This window comes from Grammomys surdaster, unplaced genomic scaffold (assembly GCF_004785775.1).
Source record: "Grammomys surdaster isolate TR1022 unplaced genomic scaffold, NIH_TR_1.0 203, whole genome shotgun sequence".
In the NCBI taxonomy this organism is placed as follows: domain Eukaryota; kingdom Metazoa; phylum Chordata; class Mammalia; order Rodentia; family Muridae; genus Grammomys; species Grammomys surdaster.
This window is the reverse complement of record NW_021604648.1, coordinates 1,086,847-1,103,522: the sequence shown is the minus strand read 5'-3', so window position 1 is coordinate 1,103,522 and position 16,676 is coordinate 1,086,847. Positions and strand designations below refer to the sequence as shown.

Genomic DNA, 16,676 nt, shown 5'->3' with positions numbered 1-16,676 from the left:
TGTGTGTGTGTGTGTGTGTGTGTGTGTGTGTGTGTGTGTGTGTGTGTTTGCACACTCTTGCACATACATCATGGCAAGTGTGTGGAGGTCATAGGACATACTGTGAGAGTTGGTTCAGTCTTTCCCTTGTGGGTACCAGGGACAAGGGAACCTTGTCCCTGCACGTGCTTTTACTTGCTAAGCTATCTTGCTTACCTTGTTTCCAAGTCTTTAGCTCTAATTATTGCTTAAAAAATTAGTGAGAGACAGAGATATGCCTTGCTCTGTTGCATACACTGGGAATGAAGATGAGTAAAGTTCTGTCTACCGTTAAGATGTGGCCATCCTGGGAAGAAACACAAACATTAAAGGTTATGCTCAAGTGCGGCAGTGGTGGAAAGAAGTAAGTTGGATGCTGGTAGTAAGACGGCTCAGGGAAAAAAGATTATTTAGACCAATCTGGAAGTCAGAGTGTGATTCATAAATGAAATTCCTTGGCTAAATATAGAAAGCTGTATACATAAATAGATGAAGAAGTCAGGGATATGGGTGGTATTCCAGGCAGAGTTAATTGCAGTAAAGGAAAAGACCTTTCTTTAGTGCAGAGGAAAGAACCTGGTCTTTGTAACCAGAGAAACTCTGCATCCAGACACATCCCTGACATACTAGCCGAGTGAATCACTAAGTTACTGGTATCTCCAGACATCTGATTATTCTTTTAAAGATGGATATGATCTTATAGGTCACTGTAAAAATCTAAAGTAGGTGAGGATTTCTTGAAGATTGCTTAACCAATTTTAATAACAGACAAAGTTCAGAAGGTTGATGTGATTATATAAAATACTGCCTTTTAAAATATAAAGTTACCAGTCCTCATGGTATATCCCTTTAATCCTAACAGTCAGGAAGCAGAGGCAGGTGTAACTCTATGTGTTTGAGGTCAGCCTGGTATACTCAGCAAGTTTTAGGCCAGCCAGGGGTACATAGTAAGACTGTCTAACACACACACACACACAACTCACTCTCTCTCTCTCTCTCTCTCTCTCTCTCCCCCCCCCCAAAGTGGGGAATGCTGTTTTCCATTGGATGTAAGGGGTTTTTTTTTCTTCTCGTGTCATTTGATGAAAGGAAATCCTCATTTACATTCAGGTTTATTACAGGGCTTTTTTTTAAGTATTATAAATGTTCACCTTTTATCAGCTTCAGGGTTTATGTTGTGACAAATCTTATCACACCCACTGAATGAATGCCACTGTGGATTCTAAGGCATCGATTTCTTCTTGCAAAGTTTTCTTTGCTTCTTCTAATATCCTTTGGGTTTCTCCTTGAGGACGTCTAATGAAGCATCTCATCTGCAGATCTAAGTTCTGTACTATAGAAGGTTCCTATAGCTAACTCATAGTGGCTGATGTTTTTTTCTAACAGGTTATCAAAAGAGCTGCTTCTGGACCCACATCAAACTCTGGTCTTCAAAGTGTGGCATAAAGGAGGTATTAGCCATATTCTGTGATTTTCTTTTCCAGCTAAGCAAAGCCATAGTGTCTGCTAGAGGAGAACCATACAGAAGACTACATTATTCTCTTGTAGAATTTAAATACTTAGGAAACATTTTCTTTTTATACTACCTGCTTAATGTAGGAATCCAGTTACATTTGAGCCTTTCCAATTATATCTGTTTTTAACTATAATGTACAGGACACATAAGTCATTTCCCTCCACTTTATATGATGTTAGGTCTTCTGTCGGTTCTGGCTTGTCAAGCAAGACCAGTAGTATAGAGGCCAGAGTCTGATAGCTTATCCTTCCTTGTTTTAAAAGCTTCCCTAAGAGGGAGTGCTGATATCATGGTCCTTGAGCCTACCTTTACTTAGCTACTATGGGTTTTTTGATTATCTTGAGACAAGGTCTCTCTGTAATCTGGTCTGTTCTTGAACTCACTACTGTCTGACATCTACCTCCCAAGTGCTGGGATTGCCTCCTCTTAGAGGCATAACCCAGGGCTGATGAGATGGCTCAGAGGGTAAAGTTGCCATAAGACCTAACAACCCACATGGTGGAAGAAGAGACCCAGTTCCCACAAGTTGTGCTCTGCCTTCTCTTCACATGCAAGCAGTGGCACATGCATCCCCACACCCAAAACATAAATAAATATAACTTGTAAAATGTCAAGAAAATAAACAAAAGTAGTGCTGGGGCATCGATCCTGAAGCCAGACTCATGATACAAACATCAGTTCTGCCTCTTATTGCTGCATTGTGATCTGGGACAGTGACTTGACTTGTCGTGTCTGTAAAGTAGGGATAGCAGTAGTGCATCTGTCCTAAGGTTTACAGGGGTGTAAATAAAGTCCAGAAGGTCAATGTGCTGTTGGTTCTTGTGCCTGAGTAGTGAATGGCGATGTGCTAATATAAGCTTAACAAACGTCTCCAATCCCGCAAGATAAAAATAGAGTCTGCCTTTATAAATATAATTGGGACATGGCTCCAGCATGGACATGCTGTACAAGCATGAGAGCCTGAGTTTGGGTCCCCAGCACCCACATAGAAGCCGCTCAGAGCGCTGGAGAGGAGGAAATGGGGCGTCCCTGCCAGTCTAGCCAAATCGGTGAGCTCCAGGTTCAGTGAGAGCTCCTGTCTCAAAAAGTAAGGTGGAGAATCATTGAGGGCAACGCTGGATTAGAGGGACAGCAAACAGTATTCCATGCTGTCTTCCAGGGGGCTGTCTTTCTTTTATCATTGACTTAGTTGGTTCTTAATTAACTGTGATGCATATGTATATCTTAGAAAATGTGAGAGATACAGACAATTATAAATAAGAAAATTGCATAATTTCAAGAATACGCCTCATGTGTGCATGCCTGTGTGCGCGCACACACACACCCCTGAGAAAAATCATGGAGGCGCACTAAGCCTATGGAAAGTAGTATATGGGTTTAGAATTTTTTCTAATTGTTTATATCAAGAATACAAAGCACACCAGCCTTCTCCGATGCACCAAAACAGGGGGGCCTTAGATGTAGCTCAGTTTGTAGGATGCTTGCTGAACACATATGAAGTCCTGGGTTCAGTCCCCAGTGTGCACATAGCATAGTGACACAACTATATTCCAGCACATACTTGTATCCTAGCCTGAAGAAATAGAGGTAGCAAGATCAGAAGTTCAAGGTCACCCTTGACTACATAGCAATTTCAGCACTAGCCTGGGATACATGAAAACTTGTCTCAAAAAAGGAAATGGGTCCGGGTTAACTACAGCACAGAAGATGACTTCATAACAGCCTCTGGCTCCTGGCCTCGTTTCCAGTCTTGTTCAGTGGCTCTCGTCGTGTAAAACAGTGTGTAGACTCTAACCTCAACAGGAGGAGGACACACCCAGCCACACTACACAGCTCTTCTCTTCTCTTCCCACACAGATGAAGAGAGGGTGGTTGGGTTTGCCTCGGTGGACCTCTCCCCACTACTGTCCGGCTTTCAGTTTATCTGTGGCTGGTACAATATTACAGACTTCAGTGGAGAATGCCAAGGGCAAATCAAAGTTGCTATTTCACCTATGGAGAGCCTGATGCACTTAAAAGAAGAAAGACAAGCAAGACGCGGGATGGAGACTCCAGGATCACTGGTAGGTTTCCTTGTTCACACCTAGTTAAAGGTTCTCCTATAAGAAGATCCTTCATACTGTTTGGTACTTTGAGCTTATAGCCCACGTTTCATACAACAGCAACCTCCTGGCTTGGGGTTGGGGATGGGGGGAAGTTGGTAAAAGAAAGGGAAGTTTTCAGACTGTCCAGAGAGGGGAACTCTATTGCTATACTAGGTCTCATTCATGTTCGCCTGGCACAGAATGGAGTCAGTAGATACTGAATGAATGAGAGTGTGAGGAAGTGACCAAGAGGTCAGTGTTCCTTTTGTAAGAAGTCCCCTGATCCGATCTGGTAGTTATCCTGACGTGTAAATAGAAAACCCCGTCCAGCTTAGGACCTGAAAGGACAAGAGCATAAATGTGAGAAAAGCAACTGAAGGCAGTCTGAGGGCTTGGCGTGTGAAATCTGTCAGTACCTACTTCACGGGTGATTGTTCACGGGTGATCGTTCATGGGTGATCGTGAGGTTCAGTAGGAGCATGTATTGCTCGTGACAGTCCTCGCATTTACGTACAGCTCTGTTCTGAGTGGCCTCGGGGTAACCAGCGCACCTTCTCTCATTGCTGCTCCAGATCCCGTTGTTCAGCCCCCTTTCCTTCCCTGCCTCGACTTTATGCGATGCGTTCCCTGGGCCCATTACAAGACATGGCCAAGGCCAGCTTGCTCACACTTCTCCAAAGGAGGATGATGTCTCCTCGCCTGCAAGGTAATGGTTGATGGCAAGAGGTGAGGTCAAAGAAAGGATGCATGCAGACTGCTTTGTCATCTCTCTTTCCTTCATTAGAAGAAGAAACCGGAGACATGGAAAAAGTTCATACACAGACACACTAATTTTCAAGATCTCTGAAAACAACTTTGTAAGATATGAACTAGAGTGTTGGACTGCCATTGAAAGAATTAACACTCTCCTCTTGTCCTGAGTTCCCTTTAGCCTTTTATGAAAATTACATTGTCTCCACCCATCCCTTCCCTGCAAAGAAAAAAAGCTATATATCAGGTTTTGTTATAAACCAGGGGTGTAGCTCAGTTGGTAAAGTGTGTATACAGGGTCTGAGTCCAGTCCTTAGCACCACGTAAAACAGCTGTGGTTTTGCACACTGTGATCCCAGCACTTGGGATGTGGAGGCAGGAGGATCAAAGATCAGTCCATTCTCTCCTCTACTGTGAGTTCAGAGGCAACCTAGGCTACATGAGACCCTGCCTTAAAAAAATTAAAGTAAATTTTAAAACTCCAGAGCCACACACATGATTGGCTCATTCTGTTCACTGAGCTAACTATGAACAGCACATGTGGGTTTCTGGACTAGAGTATGCCCCCTCTTGTTAAAGAGCAGGGCGAAAGTAAGATTGTTCTTTCTCCCTCACTCCCTTTCAGGCCTTGGTGCCCGCATCTAGCTCACACCTCAGCAAAGAGACAAAATAATAGTCTCTCACAGGGCACACGCTTTTAATCTAAGTACACAGGGGGCAGAGGCAGGTAGATCTCTGAGTTCAAGGCCAGCCTGGTCTACATAGGGAGCTCCAGGGCTACACAGCAAAGCTCTGTCTGAAACAGAAGAATCTTCTCTCAAGGCAGCTGCTCCTACAGCGTCCTTTATTAAGTGAGCACTTATTCAGAAACAGACACTCCACACTGCTTGCCCCTTGACTGTCTGTTTTAGTGCTTTGTAGTGTTCCCTTGGTCACTATGTGAAGATAATCCTCTCTCCAGAAGCTCTATGTCTCAGTTCCTGTGTTCAGCATTCTAGGCTCCAAGCCTTGCTTTGACCATAGCCAGTCAATGACACATGGCTGCAGGTTTTGGGTTTTGTTTCTGAGTGCCCAGTATGTAGTAATTTTAAAGCTAAGAATTTAGTGATTTGCTTTTTATCCACATAACATGCCCTAGTTTCTTCAGAAAGGCTGTACTGGCGTGTCCTTATTCTGATCCAACCATCCATTCCAGGTTGGGCTCTAGTCCCTCCCTTACCACCTCCAGTTATATCTGAGCCTGCCTTCCTCCAGGGACAGGGCATGAAGTGCGTTTGAGGTTTGAGTCCTAGCTAGCTGTAGCCTGGACTAGCAGGTGATTTTATTTACTTTATGTGTGTGGGTGTTTCGCCTGTGTGTGTATCTGTGTCACATGGTGCTTAGGTCCTTGGAGTCTAGAAGAGGAGTGTGGGATCCCTGGGATAAGAGTTATAGATGGCTGTGAGCCACCATATGGGTGCTGGGAATTGAACCTGTGTCCTATGAAAGAACAGCAGTGCTCTAACTACTGAGCCATTTCTATGACCCCGACTTTGGTTCTCTGAGCCTCAGCTTTCGTATTTACTCAAAAAAGCAATATATCACCTCAAGGATTATTAGCAAAAGTAAATGAAAATAGAAATAACTCATTTTAATACACTATTTCAGCTGATTGTTTTCACACCAATCTAAAATAGGAGGTTTAATTCCTAATAATGCACAGCAAATGCCTGGAACAGCCTTTCCTACATTTTTTGTCTACTTGTTAGAACTAAAAACTGAACAACTCAGATAGCCATAAACAATTAGGTAAACAGATGGCCAAATTATCGTATGATCATGACATAGAATGCAGCACAAAAAAATGTAAAGATAAAAACTGAATCTCAAACTAGTTATACTGAGAAGTAAGTTAGAATAAAAGAGTACACTGTAAAAATTACATTCATACAAAATTCTAGAAAATGCATACTGATCATAACGGCAGAAAGAAAGTGCAGGCCTAGCAGTACGATGGGAGGCATAAGGAGGCAGGAGGAAGGAGTCTCAGAAAGGAAGAAGCTCGAGGGGGCATGGAGTAGTCTCCTGTGAGACTCTTCTTATGTGGACATATGTCAGAACTCATCAGATTATGCAACTTGAATATGTTAAGTGTTGTGTGTGGATGGTTACATCATAGTAAAGCAGTGGTTCTTAAACACCCCACTCAGGAACTCTTTTGTACTATTAAGTATGACAGCCCCGGCCAGGCATGGTGCTCATGCCTTAATCCCCGCACTGGACCAGCAGAGGCAGGCGAGTCTGTGAGTTTGAACAACTTGACATACAGAATGAGTTTAGGCCAGCTGAACTGACACGACAAGGCTGTCACAATAGGCTAATCCCATGTTCATGGAATCATGAATTCAACATTTTTAAGATTATGGTGCTTCCAAAATTCTTATATATGTTCAATTCATTTAGATAATGCCTAATCAAAATCCCTGTTGCTTTCTTTTTAGAAATGAACAAAACCAATTCTAAAATTCATAAGGAAATTCAAGAAATACAGAATAGACAAAGCAACCTTTTAAAAGAGCAAAGTTCCCAATTCCACAAAGCTACAGTAAGCAAAACATAGCCCAGGCTAGAAATACAGATCAGCGAAATAAAGTTAATATTCCAAAGGTAAAGTATGTCAGCTGAGGTTTAGCAGGTGTGCCAGTGAGGAAAGGACAGGCTTCTGAACAGAACTGCAGCAGCTTGACATCCCAGTGTGGGCGGATTCAAGCCCTTCCTAGTGCCATACATGAAACAGCCCCAAATTGGAGTTCACATAGTAGCAAAACAAGAAACTTTTCAAAGAAAACATAATCGTAAATTTTTGTGAATTATTGATTCCCTAAATATGACAACAAAAGGACAAGCAGCAAAAGAAAAACTGGTTCATCAGAAATAAAGATGAGTGCTGTGAGTGATGTCATCAGGAAAGGGAAGGGGCTGGGAAGATGGCTTCGCAGGTAAGAGCGACTCCTGGGGGCCCAAGTTCACCTGCCAGCACCCACATCTTAGGGCTCACAGCAACTTGTAACTCCAAGTCCTCATAGGCACCACACACATGGCATACTTAAACACTCACACACTCATACACACACATAAAATAAAAATAATTTTTGAAGAAAATCTAAAAATAGAAAGTAAAAAGAAAGCCCATAGAAGAATAACTTCAAAACATAGATCTAATGGGATTTATAACTAAATCTAAATAGAACTCTGGAAATAATATGAAGCAAATATCCCATCTGATGTGCTTCTGTTAGAAGCACTTGTCTGTCTGGGTTTGATCCCCCAACACTGGTAGAAGGAATTAAATAATACAGTTTTAAAACGAAGTAGATGAATAGACAGTTCTCCAAAGAAAATATACAAGTGATGATGAAAAAATTCAAATCAAAACCAAATGAGACGCAGCTTCATACTCACTGCAGAAACTGAGAAAAAAGACAGTATCACAAGTGTTAAAAAGGAAGAATGTGGAGAGATTGTAGTCTAAGTGCTTTATGAAACTGTTTGGCAGTTCCTTAAAAGTTTAAACATAGGGGCTGGAGAAATGTGTCAGCCATTAAGGGTAACTGCTGTTCTTCCGGAGACCTGAGCTCAGTCCCTCCTGAGTGTCCACAGCCGGTGGCTTACAGCCACTTGTAATTCCAGATCTAAAGAATCAGACATACTCATGCACACACACACATGCATACGTGCACACCTGAACAGGTGGACAACTGAGCAGAAAAATGCAAGCCGAAGCCCACTTGGCACAGCTTTTGCAAACCTGCAAACCCTACTAAAAGAGAAAAGAAAGGTTGTTGTGGTCACATTCTTGAATACCATGCTTAGGAATTCGAGGTTTGTTCTATAGATTAAAAAAGGCAGAGCCAGAAAGGAATGGTAATGGAGAATAGATTAACCCTGTTGAATCTTTAAGGAAGGCTCCATATGTGCTGTTGTTTAGAAGTCAGTCCCGCTCAAATGTGGAGAATAGAAGGAAGTGGAGTGGGTAAGACTGAAAGCAAGTTTATTTAAGAAACCTGTGTGATCCCAGCAAGAGCTAAGCAAGCCAGAACTGGTTGCAGTGATGGGACAGGTCTGCAGTGTCATTTCAAGAAAATGACTCAGTTGTCACACTGAGAGTTCTCTCCCTGGTTAGGAATTGACTTCACTTCCGATTTCCCCATGACAGAAATGGTACCATAAGAAGCCAGGCAGCACGCCATGAAGAGCATGTGCAGAACATCCGCCGCTTTCACGAGTCCCTGCAGCACGGGGAGGCAGGCTTGACAAGTGATGAGAAACTGAGCACAGTGCCTTCATCCTCCCACACCTCCATCCTGACTTCTCTCAGGTGAGGACCTGCAGTGAGAAAGGGCACGGGGAACCGTTGTGTGTGGCCCAGGTGAATGAGCAGTGGCAACATGGAGTATCATTCCCGTTAATTGTCCCTTCTGTGGAAGGTTATGTAGAGTGGGGTCCCGTGTGCATTAGTGTTGAGTTGGACCTCGGAGCCTCATAGACTTTCTCACGGATGAGTCTCTCAGTTGGTGCCCTGCATTCCTTCACAAGGCTCTGATACTGATCGACCTGTAAATCCAGGGACTTTAGTCTGTTCCCCAGAACGTACTGATAGCCACCCTCACATCTACAAAGCGTCATCACAACTTACAACGCCCCATCCTGTCCATGGCCTTATCTTCACAACCACATCCCTATTCTCGTATCTACCCTGTCGTGTGTTGATCTAGTTAGCAAAGAATCACTGTGAGAATTGAAACACACTGTAGATCAGATTGAGGGTATCAAGTGAGGAATCTGGTACAATGGAAAGGACTTGATTTTACAGTTAAATAGGTTTGAACTCTAACCCTGCCAGCCCCAGTGCAGGGGATAGCCACGGCCAGATAATAACAGTACAGGGCAGTGACTGCTGCGCTTCCTAAGCAAAAGCAGAGAGAGCACTGAGTAATACAGAAAGGGAGATATGGGGAGAGTTAAAACATCACATGTGGGCTTTGAAAGAAGCTAGTAAATGTGAAGGCTGTCCTGTGCAGAAGAACTCCTGGGTTTGCTGGGGCTGGGTGGTGGCGCACGCCTTTAATCCCAGCACTTGGGAGGCAGAGGCAGGTGGATTTCTGAGTTCGAGGCCAGCCTGGTCTACAGAGTGAGTTCAGGACAGCCAGAACTGCACAGAGAAACCCTGTCTCAAAAAACCAAAAATAAATAAATAAATAAATAAATAAATAAGTGAATGAATGAATGAGTGAATGAATGAGTGAATGAATGAATGATTTGCTGAACACCTCCACCATTTGATAGACTGAATCCTCTAGGGACAGAATAAGGATGAGCTCTGTCATTTGGATCTGACTCAGGCTAGCTGTGGAAATCCTCCTGGGTATATTCAAGGCAGCAGACATGCTTCCTTGAGTATCTGATCCCAGGTACTCATGGCCTAGCTAGAGAAAGTGGATGGAATGCCAAGTAGTGAAAAGCTGACACAATGAGGTGTGTGCTAGAGCTGAGAGTGAAGGAATTTAGGAGACAGGTGGCCCAGGGATTTCAAATAATAGACTTTGAAAAAGAAAACCCATGAGCAGCAACCTTAAAGGTTGAATGCAAAGACGAGACAGCAGAGAGCAGCTTGACTCCAGTTTCATGATCTTCAGGAGTGTAAGCAAGAATGGACCATGTTGGGACAGAGCCCATCTAGTGTCACAGAAAAGCCCAGAGTCAGAATAGCCACATATTGCTTCTTACCTAGGCAAACCACTTAAATCCTCAGAGCCTGAAATTCTTTATTTGTAAAGTAATAATTACTAAGGCTGGAGAGATGGCTCAGGGGTTAAGAGCACTGGCTGCTCTTCCAGAGGTCCTGAGTTCAATTCCCAGCAACTACCTGGTGGCTCACAACCATCTGTAATGAGATCCGATGCCCTCTGCTGGTGTGTCTGAAGACAGCTACAGGGTACTCTCATATACAATCAATCAATCAGTCAATCAATCAGTCAGTCTTCACCAAAAAAAAGTAGTAATTACTGATTTCAAGTAGCTAGCTGAGAATTACCATGGTAGTGTTTTGAAAACAAAAACTACACAAATGAAGACTGGTGTGATTCCTTATTGGAGAGTGGTGAAATGGAAAATGAGATTTTTTTTTAAGTTACTCATTCATGATAACTTACTCATTCTGTAGTCATTTGTTTTGTACTAAGCACTATGATAGGTGGGTATAGTAAGTGTAAGAAGTTATCACTGAGTTACAGTGCATGGGGGAGGTAGATCTGAAATCAGCAGGTGCAGTGATTGAGAAATACAAGAAAACCTGAGATGGAGTCCTGGAGCCAACCCTGAGGGTCCAGGGGCTGGCTCGACGAGGGCCAGGAGCAGCTGAGAGGTAACAGGAGTCAGGCGAAGTAAGGACTGCCACAGTGACGGCTAAGAAGGGTGGCTTGTGTGCCACCTGTGATGAGTGACACTTGCTTGTCCTCTCGGCTGAGGAGGACTAACAGTTTCCAGGCCCAGACCTTGTCTTTGAAAAAAATAAAAAAATAAACACCATAGCAAAAAGAATGGTTCCTTCTGAGAAAGTTGCTAGATATCAAAAGAACGAGTCAGGCGGAGGGGACAGAGTTGGCTTTGGCAGTGGGAGGGTGAAGGGTAAAAGAAGGGTTGAAGAGAATGGTGAGTCTATACAGTACTAACCAAGGGAGCAGTACACAGCCCTGTTCAAATGTCACGTGAAGAGACATGTAATGGCTGTGAGTGACCTCTGTCACCCTCTTGTTTCCCCAGGAAGAATCTGAGTGAGCTAGATGAAATCCAAAAGTACTTCAACCAGAAGCTCAGCAAGCCTTTCCTGCCCTTCACCTCTCAGAGCTCTCCTGCTGTCTCACAGGGCCAGGAGAGCCAGAGGGACCCTGTGGGCCCAGGAACCAACTACCAAGACCCTGAGAGCCAGAGCATCCTGGAGAAATCCAGTAACCTGGTGTTGCAAGTCAGCTCCTTAATCTCAGGTATGGCTAAGAGCTGCTTCTGTGAGTCAGCTTTGGTCACTAGATGCCAGGTCAAAGGCCAGCTGAATGTCTACCCTCAGATGGGCCACCATGACAGAGACAGACAACAGTTTTCACATCTTGTTTCTTTTTTTGTCATCTTCTTTAAAGGAAAGGACAATGGTGTGGACAGGAATATAGGGCAATGGAAAGAGCGCTGGGCTGAGAGGCAGGAAACCCAGATGCCTGGTTTCTGGCACCGCCTTGCTGTTGACACTGGGCATGCGCTTTCCTTTCTTGGACTTTCAGTCCCCTACCAAAAACAGCTGACTGGGATTGGATGATGCCTCCCTAAAGTTCCAGTCCCAGAGTCCAGAGCGTGTGAGGGGCTTTTGATTGTGTTTGTTCGGTTGGTTGGTTGGTTGGTTGGTTGGTTGGTTGGTTGGTTGGTTGGTTGGTTAGCTGACCTTGAGGCAGAGTCTCACTGTGTAGTGCAGGCTGGCCTCAGTGTCACAGTAATCTTCCTGCATTGTCCTTCCAAATGCTGGGTTCAGGCATGTGCCACATATCCAGAACAAAGTCATTTAAAAGCATGGTAGAAGATTCTGGATGGCTCTGTAGCTTACCTTCCCAAAACGTCCCTTAGAGCAATTCTCACTTTGCTTCCATATTGGTGTTGGGAGGTACAGGAGGGTAAAACCCTGCATGTCCTGAAAGACATCTGTGTTTGCTCTGTATTGGACTCCATTCACTCGCTACGGTTAGTTGTCTGCCATCATAAACTTATACTCTCTAGTCAGCCAAAGAAACTTCTCCTATTAAAGAAAGAAACCATTAAAATGAAACAAAAGCAAGGCTTCCATCCCAGAGAACTCTTAAAAATTATGTTAAGGATGCTGGAATGTAACTCTCCACAGTTAATGGCTTCTGGTGGGGGTGAGGGTGAAGAAGGACACAGTTTTCTTGAAGGGACTTGCCACCAGGAGTTTGACCATGCTCCAGTGAGTATACAAGTAACATAAATTGAACTTGGTTTTTGTTTTGTTTTTGTTTTTTTGGGTTTTTTCCTCCTTCTTTTGGGTGCTGGGGTGTCATGAGGGTAAGGGGCCTGGGAGAACCGGGAAGTGAGCGTGATTGGGGTGCATGATGTGAAATTCCCAAATAAAAAAAATAAAAATATTATGTTGGAAAAAGGAGAGAGGGGCTTTATCAGGATATATATGGCTACAAATAGGAGAATCCCCTTAGAGGGGTGCAGTAAGAGAAGAGAAGGATTCAAGCTGGCCTTGAAGTCAAACTGGATTTAATGCTTACCTAGAAAGAAAATACAGATGCAACTCAGTGGTCAAACCTGTGCATGCCACTAGGTTCTACCCCAGTACCTCAGGAAGAAAGAGGGAGAAAGAAAAGGGAGGTCTTAGCAAGGAAATCACAAAATAAGAACTGATTTTCACACAGACAGTATGGATGCAAAGGGAACTGATTACGTAAAGAAACAGTTCCAGTGTAACAAAAGCCTGCCCTGTGTTCATCATGCTTCAGGACACTTCTCTGAAGAGGCTTCTCAACCAATGGGTATGAGGGAGTCACAGGCGAGGTTCCTGCATCCTGCATCTGTGTGGTGAGCTTGCCCAGAGACACTCACAGGCTGATGGGGGAACGAAGCTTTATATCGTAGTGTGTTCTCATGTGCTTCCTCGTGGAACATGGCCACACAGCAGAGCTTTCTAGCTGGTATATCTGGGCAGGCTTCTTGGAGATGTGATGAGTAAGAAGCATTAAAAGTAAACTGGTTTATAAGCAGAGAATTGTTCCAAGATAGTAATTAAGACCAAAAGACCAGGGCCAAGTGAGTCTGTCTTGCCTGTTCTGTTTACAGGTACACTCACACATAGGTACACTCTCCTCTCATGTCTGAACATGACATGATGACTGTACTAAACAAGGCCCTTCTATTAGTTAACCCTCTGTCAGTGAGAAGCAATAGCCCTTAGCCCTGGAAGTCAAATCCTTCACTAGTGTCTGACACTTTCTCTAAACAAATGATGCAAATGTGTTATTTACTATGTCTTTGTTGTTGTTGCTATTCCTTTTTTGAGAAGAGATCTTGCTATGTTGCCCAGGGTAGTTCCAAACTCCTAGAGTGCTTCTCCTGCCTCAGCTTTCAGAATAGCTAAAACTGAAGGCATGAACTATTACGCCAACTTGTTTATTAATTTATCACCCTCATTTCACCCCAAAATAGAGTTGACTAGTGCCTTCTCCTTAAGTGCCTGCACATGCGTCATGCAGGGTAGACCCATCTCTCTCTCAGTCTCAGGCCTGTGGAGTGGCTGGTATTGGTCACATATGAAAGAAAAACAAGCTCAGAGGGGACAGTCTGCAGGTGACCACAAACTTAACTATAAAAACTGGACCTAAAGCGCATGTTCTTTCAAAGCCCTGCTGCCCTATTCTTTTCTTTTGTTATGTGTTAATAAGATTTCCTTGCTTTATTTTCCAAATAAAATAGATAGTTTTAATAACTGTCATCGAATAGGTAAATGAGTGGACTCTCGTTTTGGTTTTAATATAGGTGATTACTGAAGTAGATGGAAGCGTGAGCATGCCCGTCAGGACCCTGCTTTCGAGAGAGCTGAGCATGAGCACTTCCACAGGTGTCTCCACAACTACAGATAGATTAGATTTCAGCCTCTAATATTAGAATAAAGTACTAGAAATTGTACTGCTGTGAACATAGTTTCACTGACTCCTGGGTGAATTAACTATCGTGAGGTTCGTTTAAAGTCTGATCACAAGGATACTTGTGAAGCTAGAGTCCAATGCGGGAACCTGAGTGGTCTGCAGCCCTGCCTTATAGTAAGAGTGATATCTGTTGCTATTCAGATCTGCAGACTATCTCCAGAGATTCACAAGCAGCTTTGACTTCTCACCAAGCCAGGAATAGAAGCAGAACAGTCACCACCCTCCCAGATGCTCAGGACACCGAGGCTGTTCGAGAAGGAAGCACCACTGTGGAGGAGCCATTGGCAGGAGCTATAGAGGCGAGCACAGATTCCCTGCCTCCTCCTGTTGAAGAGCCTTCAAAGGGAGGAGGGATGCTCCATGAGTCGCTGGAGCAGACAGTGCCCATCACGAGGGAGCAGAGCAGTGATGACACAGAGGGGGGCCCAGACTACAGTGAGGAAGACTATGAGGAAGACATTATTGAGCCCAGGACCCTAAATGAAATAACCATAGTAACAGACAAAACTAGCCCCTGGTCCAGTTTCATGTCAGACATGAGTGAGGTCCTTAGCCATCAGCCCAATGAAGTACAAAGGGAAGGCCTCTCCTGTCCTCCAGAACCTTTCCCCAGAGAGGAGCTGAAGGTCAGAAGTAGCCCTCAAAAGGTAGTCATCCCCCAGTCTCCACAGGGCTCCCCTAGCCAAAGTGTTGTTTGTGAGGGTGGAACCTATAAGTTCAAGGTTGAAGACCTTGCCTCAACCAAGCCTCAGCTTGTCCCAAGCCTAACATTCTCAGAAGCCCAAGAGAGCAGTGATTCTGTTGGATGGCTCTCATCACAGAGAAGCCGGGACCAGAAGCCCATGCCAGAGATCCTGGCTGAGAGTGAGGCTCTCTCCAGTGAGTTCAGTGACTCCTCTGAGAGCTTCGAGAAGTTTTCTCTACTCCTACCCTCCCAAAGCAAAAGGGAAGACCACAAGAAGCCACCTATGGACTCCCCTGTTGTGAGGCAGAAGCAGGTACCAACTGTGTCAGAGGTGTCCACGAAGCAGAAGCTCCTTCTGTATCCTTTGCTTTTCCCACAAGTGGGTGGGTACTTAGGCCATCCATCCTGGGCATTTGGATGCTGGTATTAGGCTAACAGAAGTTGGGTGTGACCTTGGCCCTCGTGGAATGCACTGGATGGTGTTGGGTATGGGAAGGCCCTTCCTTCAGAAGGCTCACTTGTATGACTAGTATTATGAGTCTGCCACTGCAGTCAGGCTTGGGGGCCCATACCTGGGGGACTGAGGTAGGTGAACTGTGAGTTCTAGATCAGTCTAGGGTACATAGCAAGACCTTGTCAAAAAAATAATAATAATAATAATAACAGAATCTACCATTGACACCTGCCTCTTCAGGTATAAAACGTTGAATGAGACTTGGGGCTTAGATTCATAATAAACTTCACTGTCTGACTTCTCCACTTTAAACATGTGCGGTGCCCTTCCTGAAGACAGGGCTCAGGGCCTCAGTTGAAATAAAAGGGGAGGCTGGAGCTATGGCAGTGGTCCCTTGGGAGAACACTTGTCTAGCCTGGGTTCTATCCCCAGTACCACAAAAAGGAGAGTGGGCATGGAGAGAGAGCATTACCATTGATTTGCATTTATTATATGCTAAGAGTTTACATTTTAGTTTGTCACAGGTCTTTTAGGTGTCATCTACTCTGCATGTGAGGAAACAGCCTTAGTGATTTTTTTTTAAGATTCATTCATTATCGGCCGGGCGGTGGTGGCGCACGCCTTTAATCCCAGCACTTGGGAGGCAGAGGCAGGCGGATTTCTGAGTTCAAGAGTTCGAGGCTAGCCTGGTCTACAGAGTGAGTTCCAGGACAGCCAGGGCTACACAGAGAAACCCTGTCTTGAAAAAAAACAAAAAACAAAAAACAAAAAAAAAAAAGATTCATTCATTATCAATTTATGTATATGTGTGTTTTGCCTGCATGAATGTCTGTATACCATGACCATACAGTGCCCATGGAGGCCAGAGAGGGTGCTGGATCTCCTGGAACTGGAATTTACGGAGAGTTGTGTGGGCTGCAAATTGAATCTAAGGTCCTAGAAGAGCAGCCAGTGCTCTTAACCACTGAGGCATCTCTCCAGCCTTCATGAATGCATTTACCTAAGTGACCTCCACTGGCCAATGAAGTAGGCTGCTTTCTGGTAAGAGAGCTTCGAATCCTAAAGTCAGCGGGCCTGACTCTGACCCCCCAGGCCCCACAGCTTATTACTTCTGTGAGTTCCGGCTTAGCCTTCCTGAGCCTGTTCTCAGATCAGATGGAGGAAGTGATCCCTGCCCCACCAGACTCACACGCTCCTCCGATCACTGTCTTTTCCCCGTTCACCCTCATCTACCATTGCAGAATAGAAACCATCAGTGCAGGTTAAACTGAAGTATTATTTCCGTAAGATAGAATTGGATGAGTGGAAACATTTGTATAAATAATTAATTTGTGTTTGTATGCATGTGGTATATTCACTGTGCATGTCCATGTGTGTGCGTATCATGCATGCTCACTGCATGGCTGTGCTGGTGCATGTCCAT

At 44.3% G+C, this 16,676-nt stretch overlaps 1 protein-coding gene across 1 annotated transcript in view; it reads left to right on the top strand.

Annotated features, from left to right (window-relative positions):
* Positions 1-16,676, top strand: part of C2cd3 (C2 calcium dependent domain containing 3) — a 92,617-nt gene that overhangs the window by 60,746 nt on the left and 15,195 nt on the right. The window contains exons 26-31 of the mRNA XM_028770639.1: positions 1,405-1,469; positions 3,392-3,597; positions 4,191-4,324; positions 8,564-8,725; positions 11,170-11,390; positions 14,256-15,156. Of these exons, the coding sequence (XP_028626472.1) occupies positions 1,405-1,469; positions 3,392-3,597; positions 4,191-4,324; positions 8,564-8,725; positions 11,170-11,390; positions 14,256-15,156 (1,689 nt within the window). The remainder of the gene's footprint in view (positions 1-1,404; positions 1,470-3,391; positions 3,598-4,190; positions 4,325-8,563; positions 8,726-11,169; positions 11,391-14,255; positions 15,157-16,676) is intronic.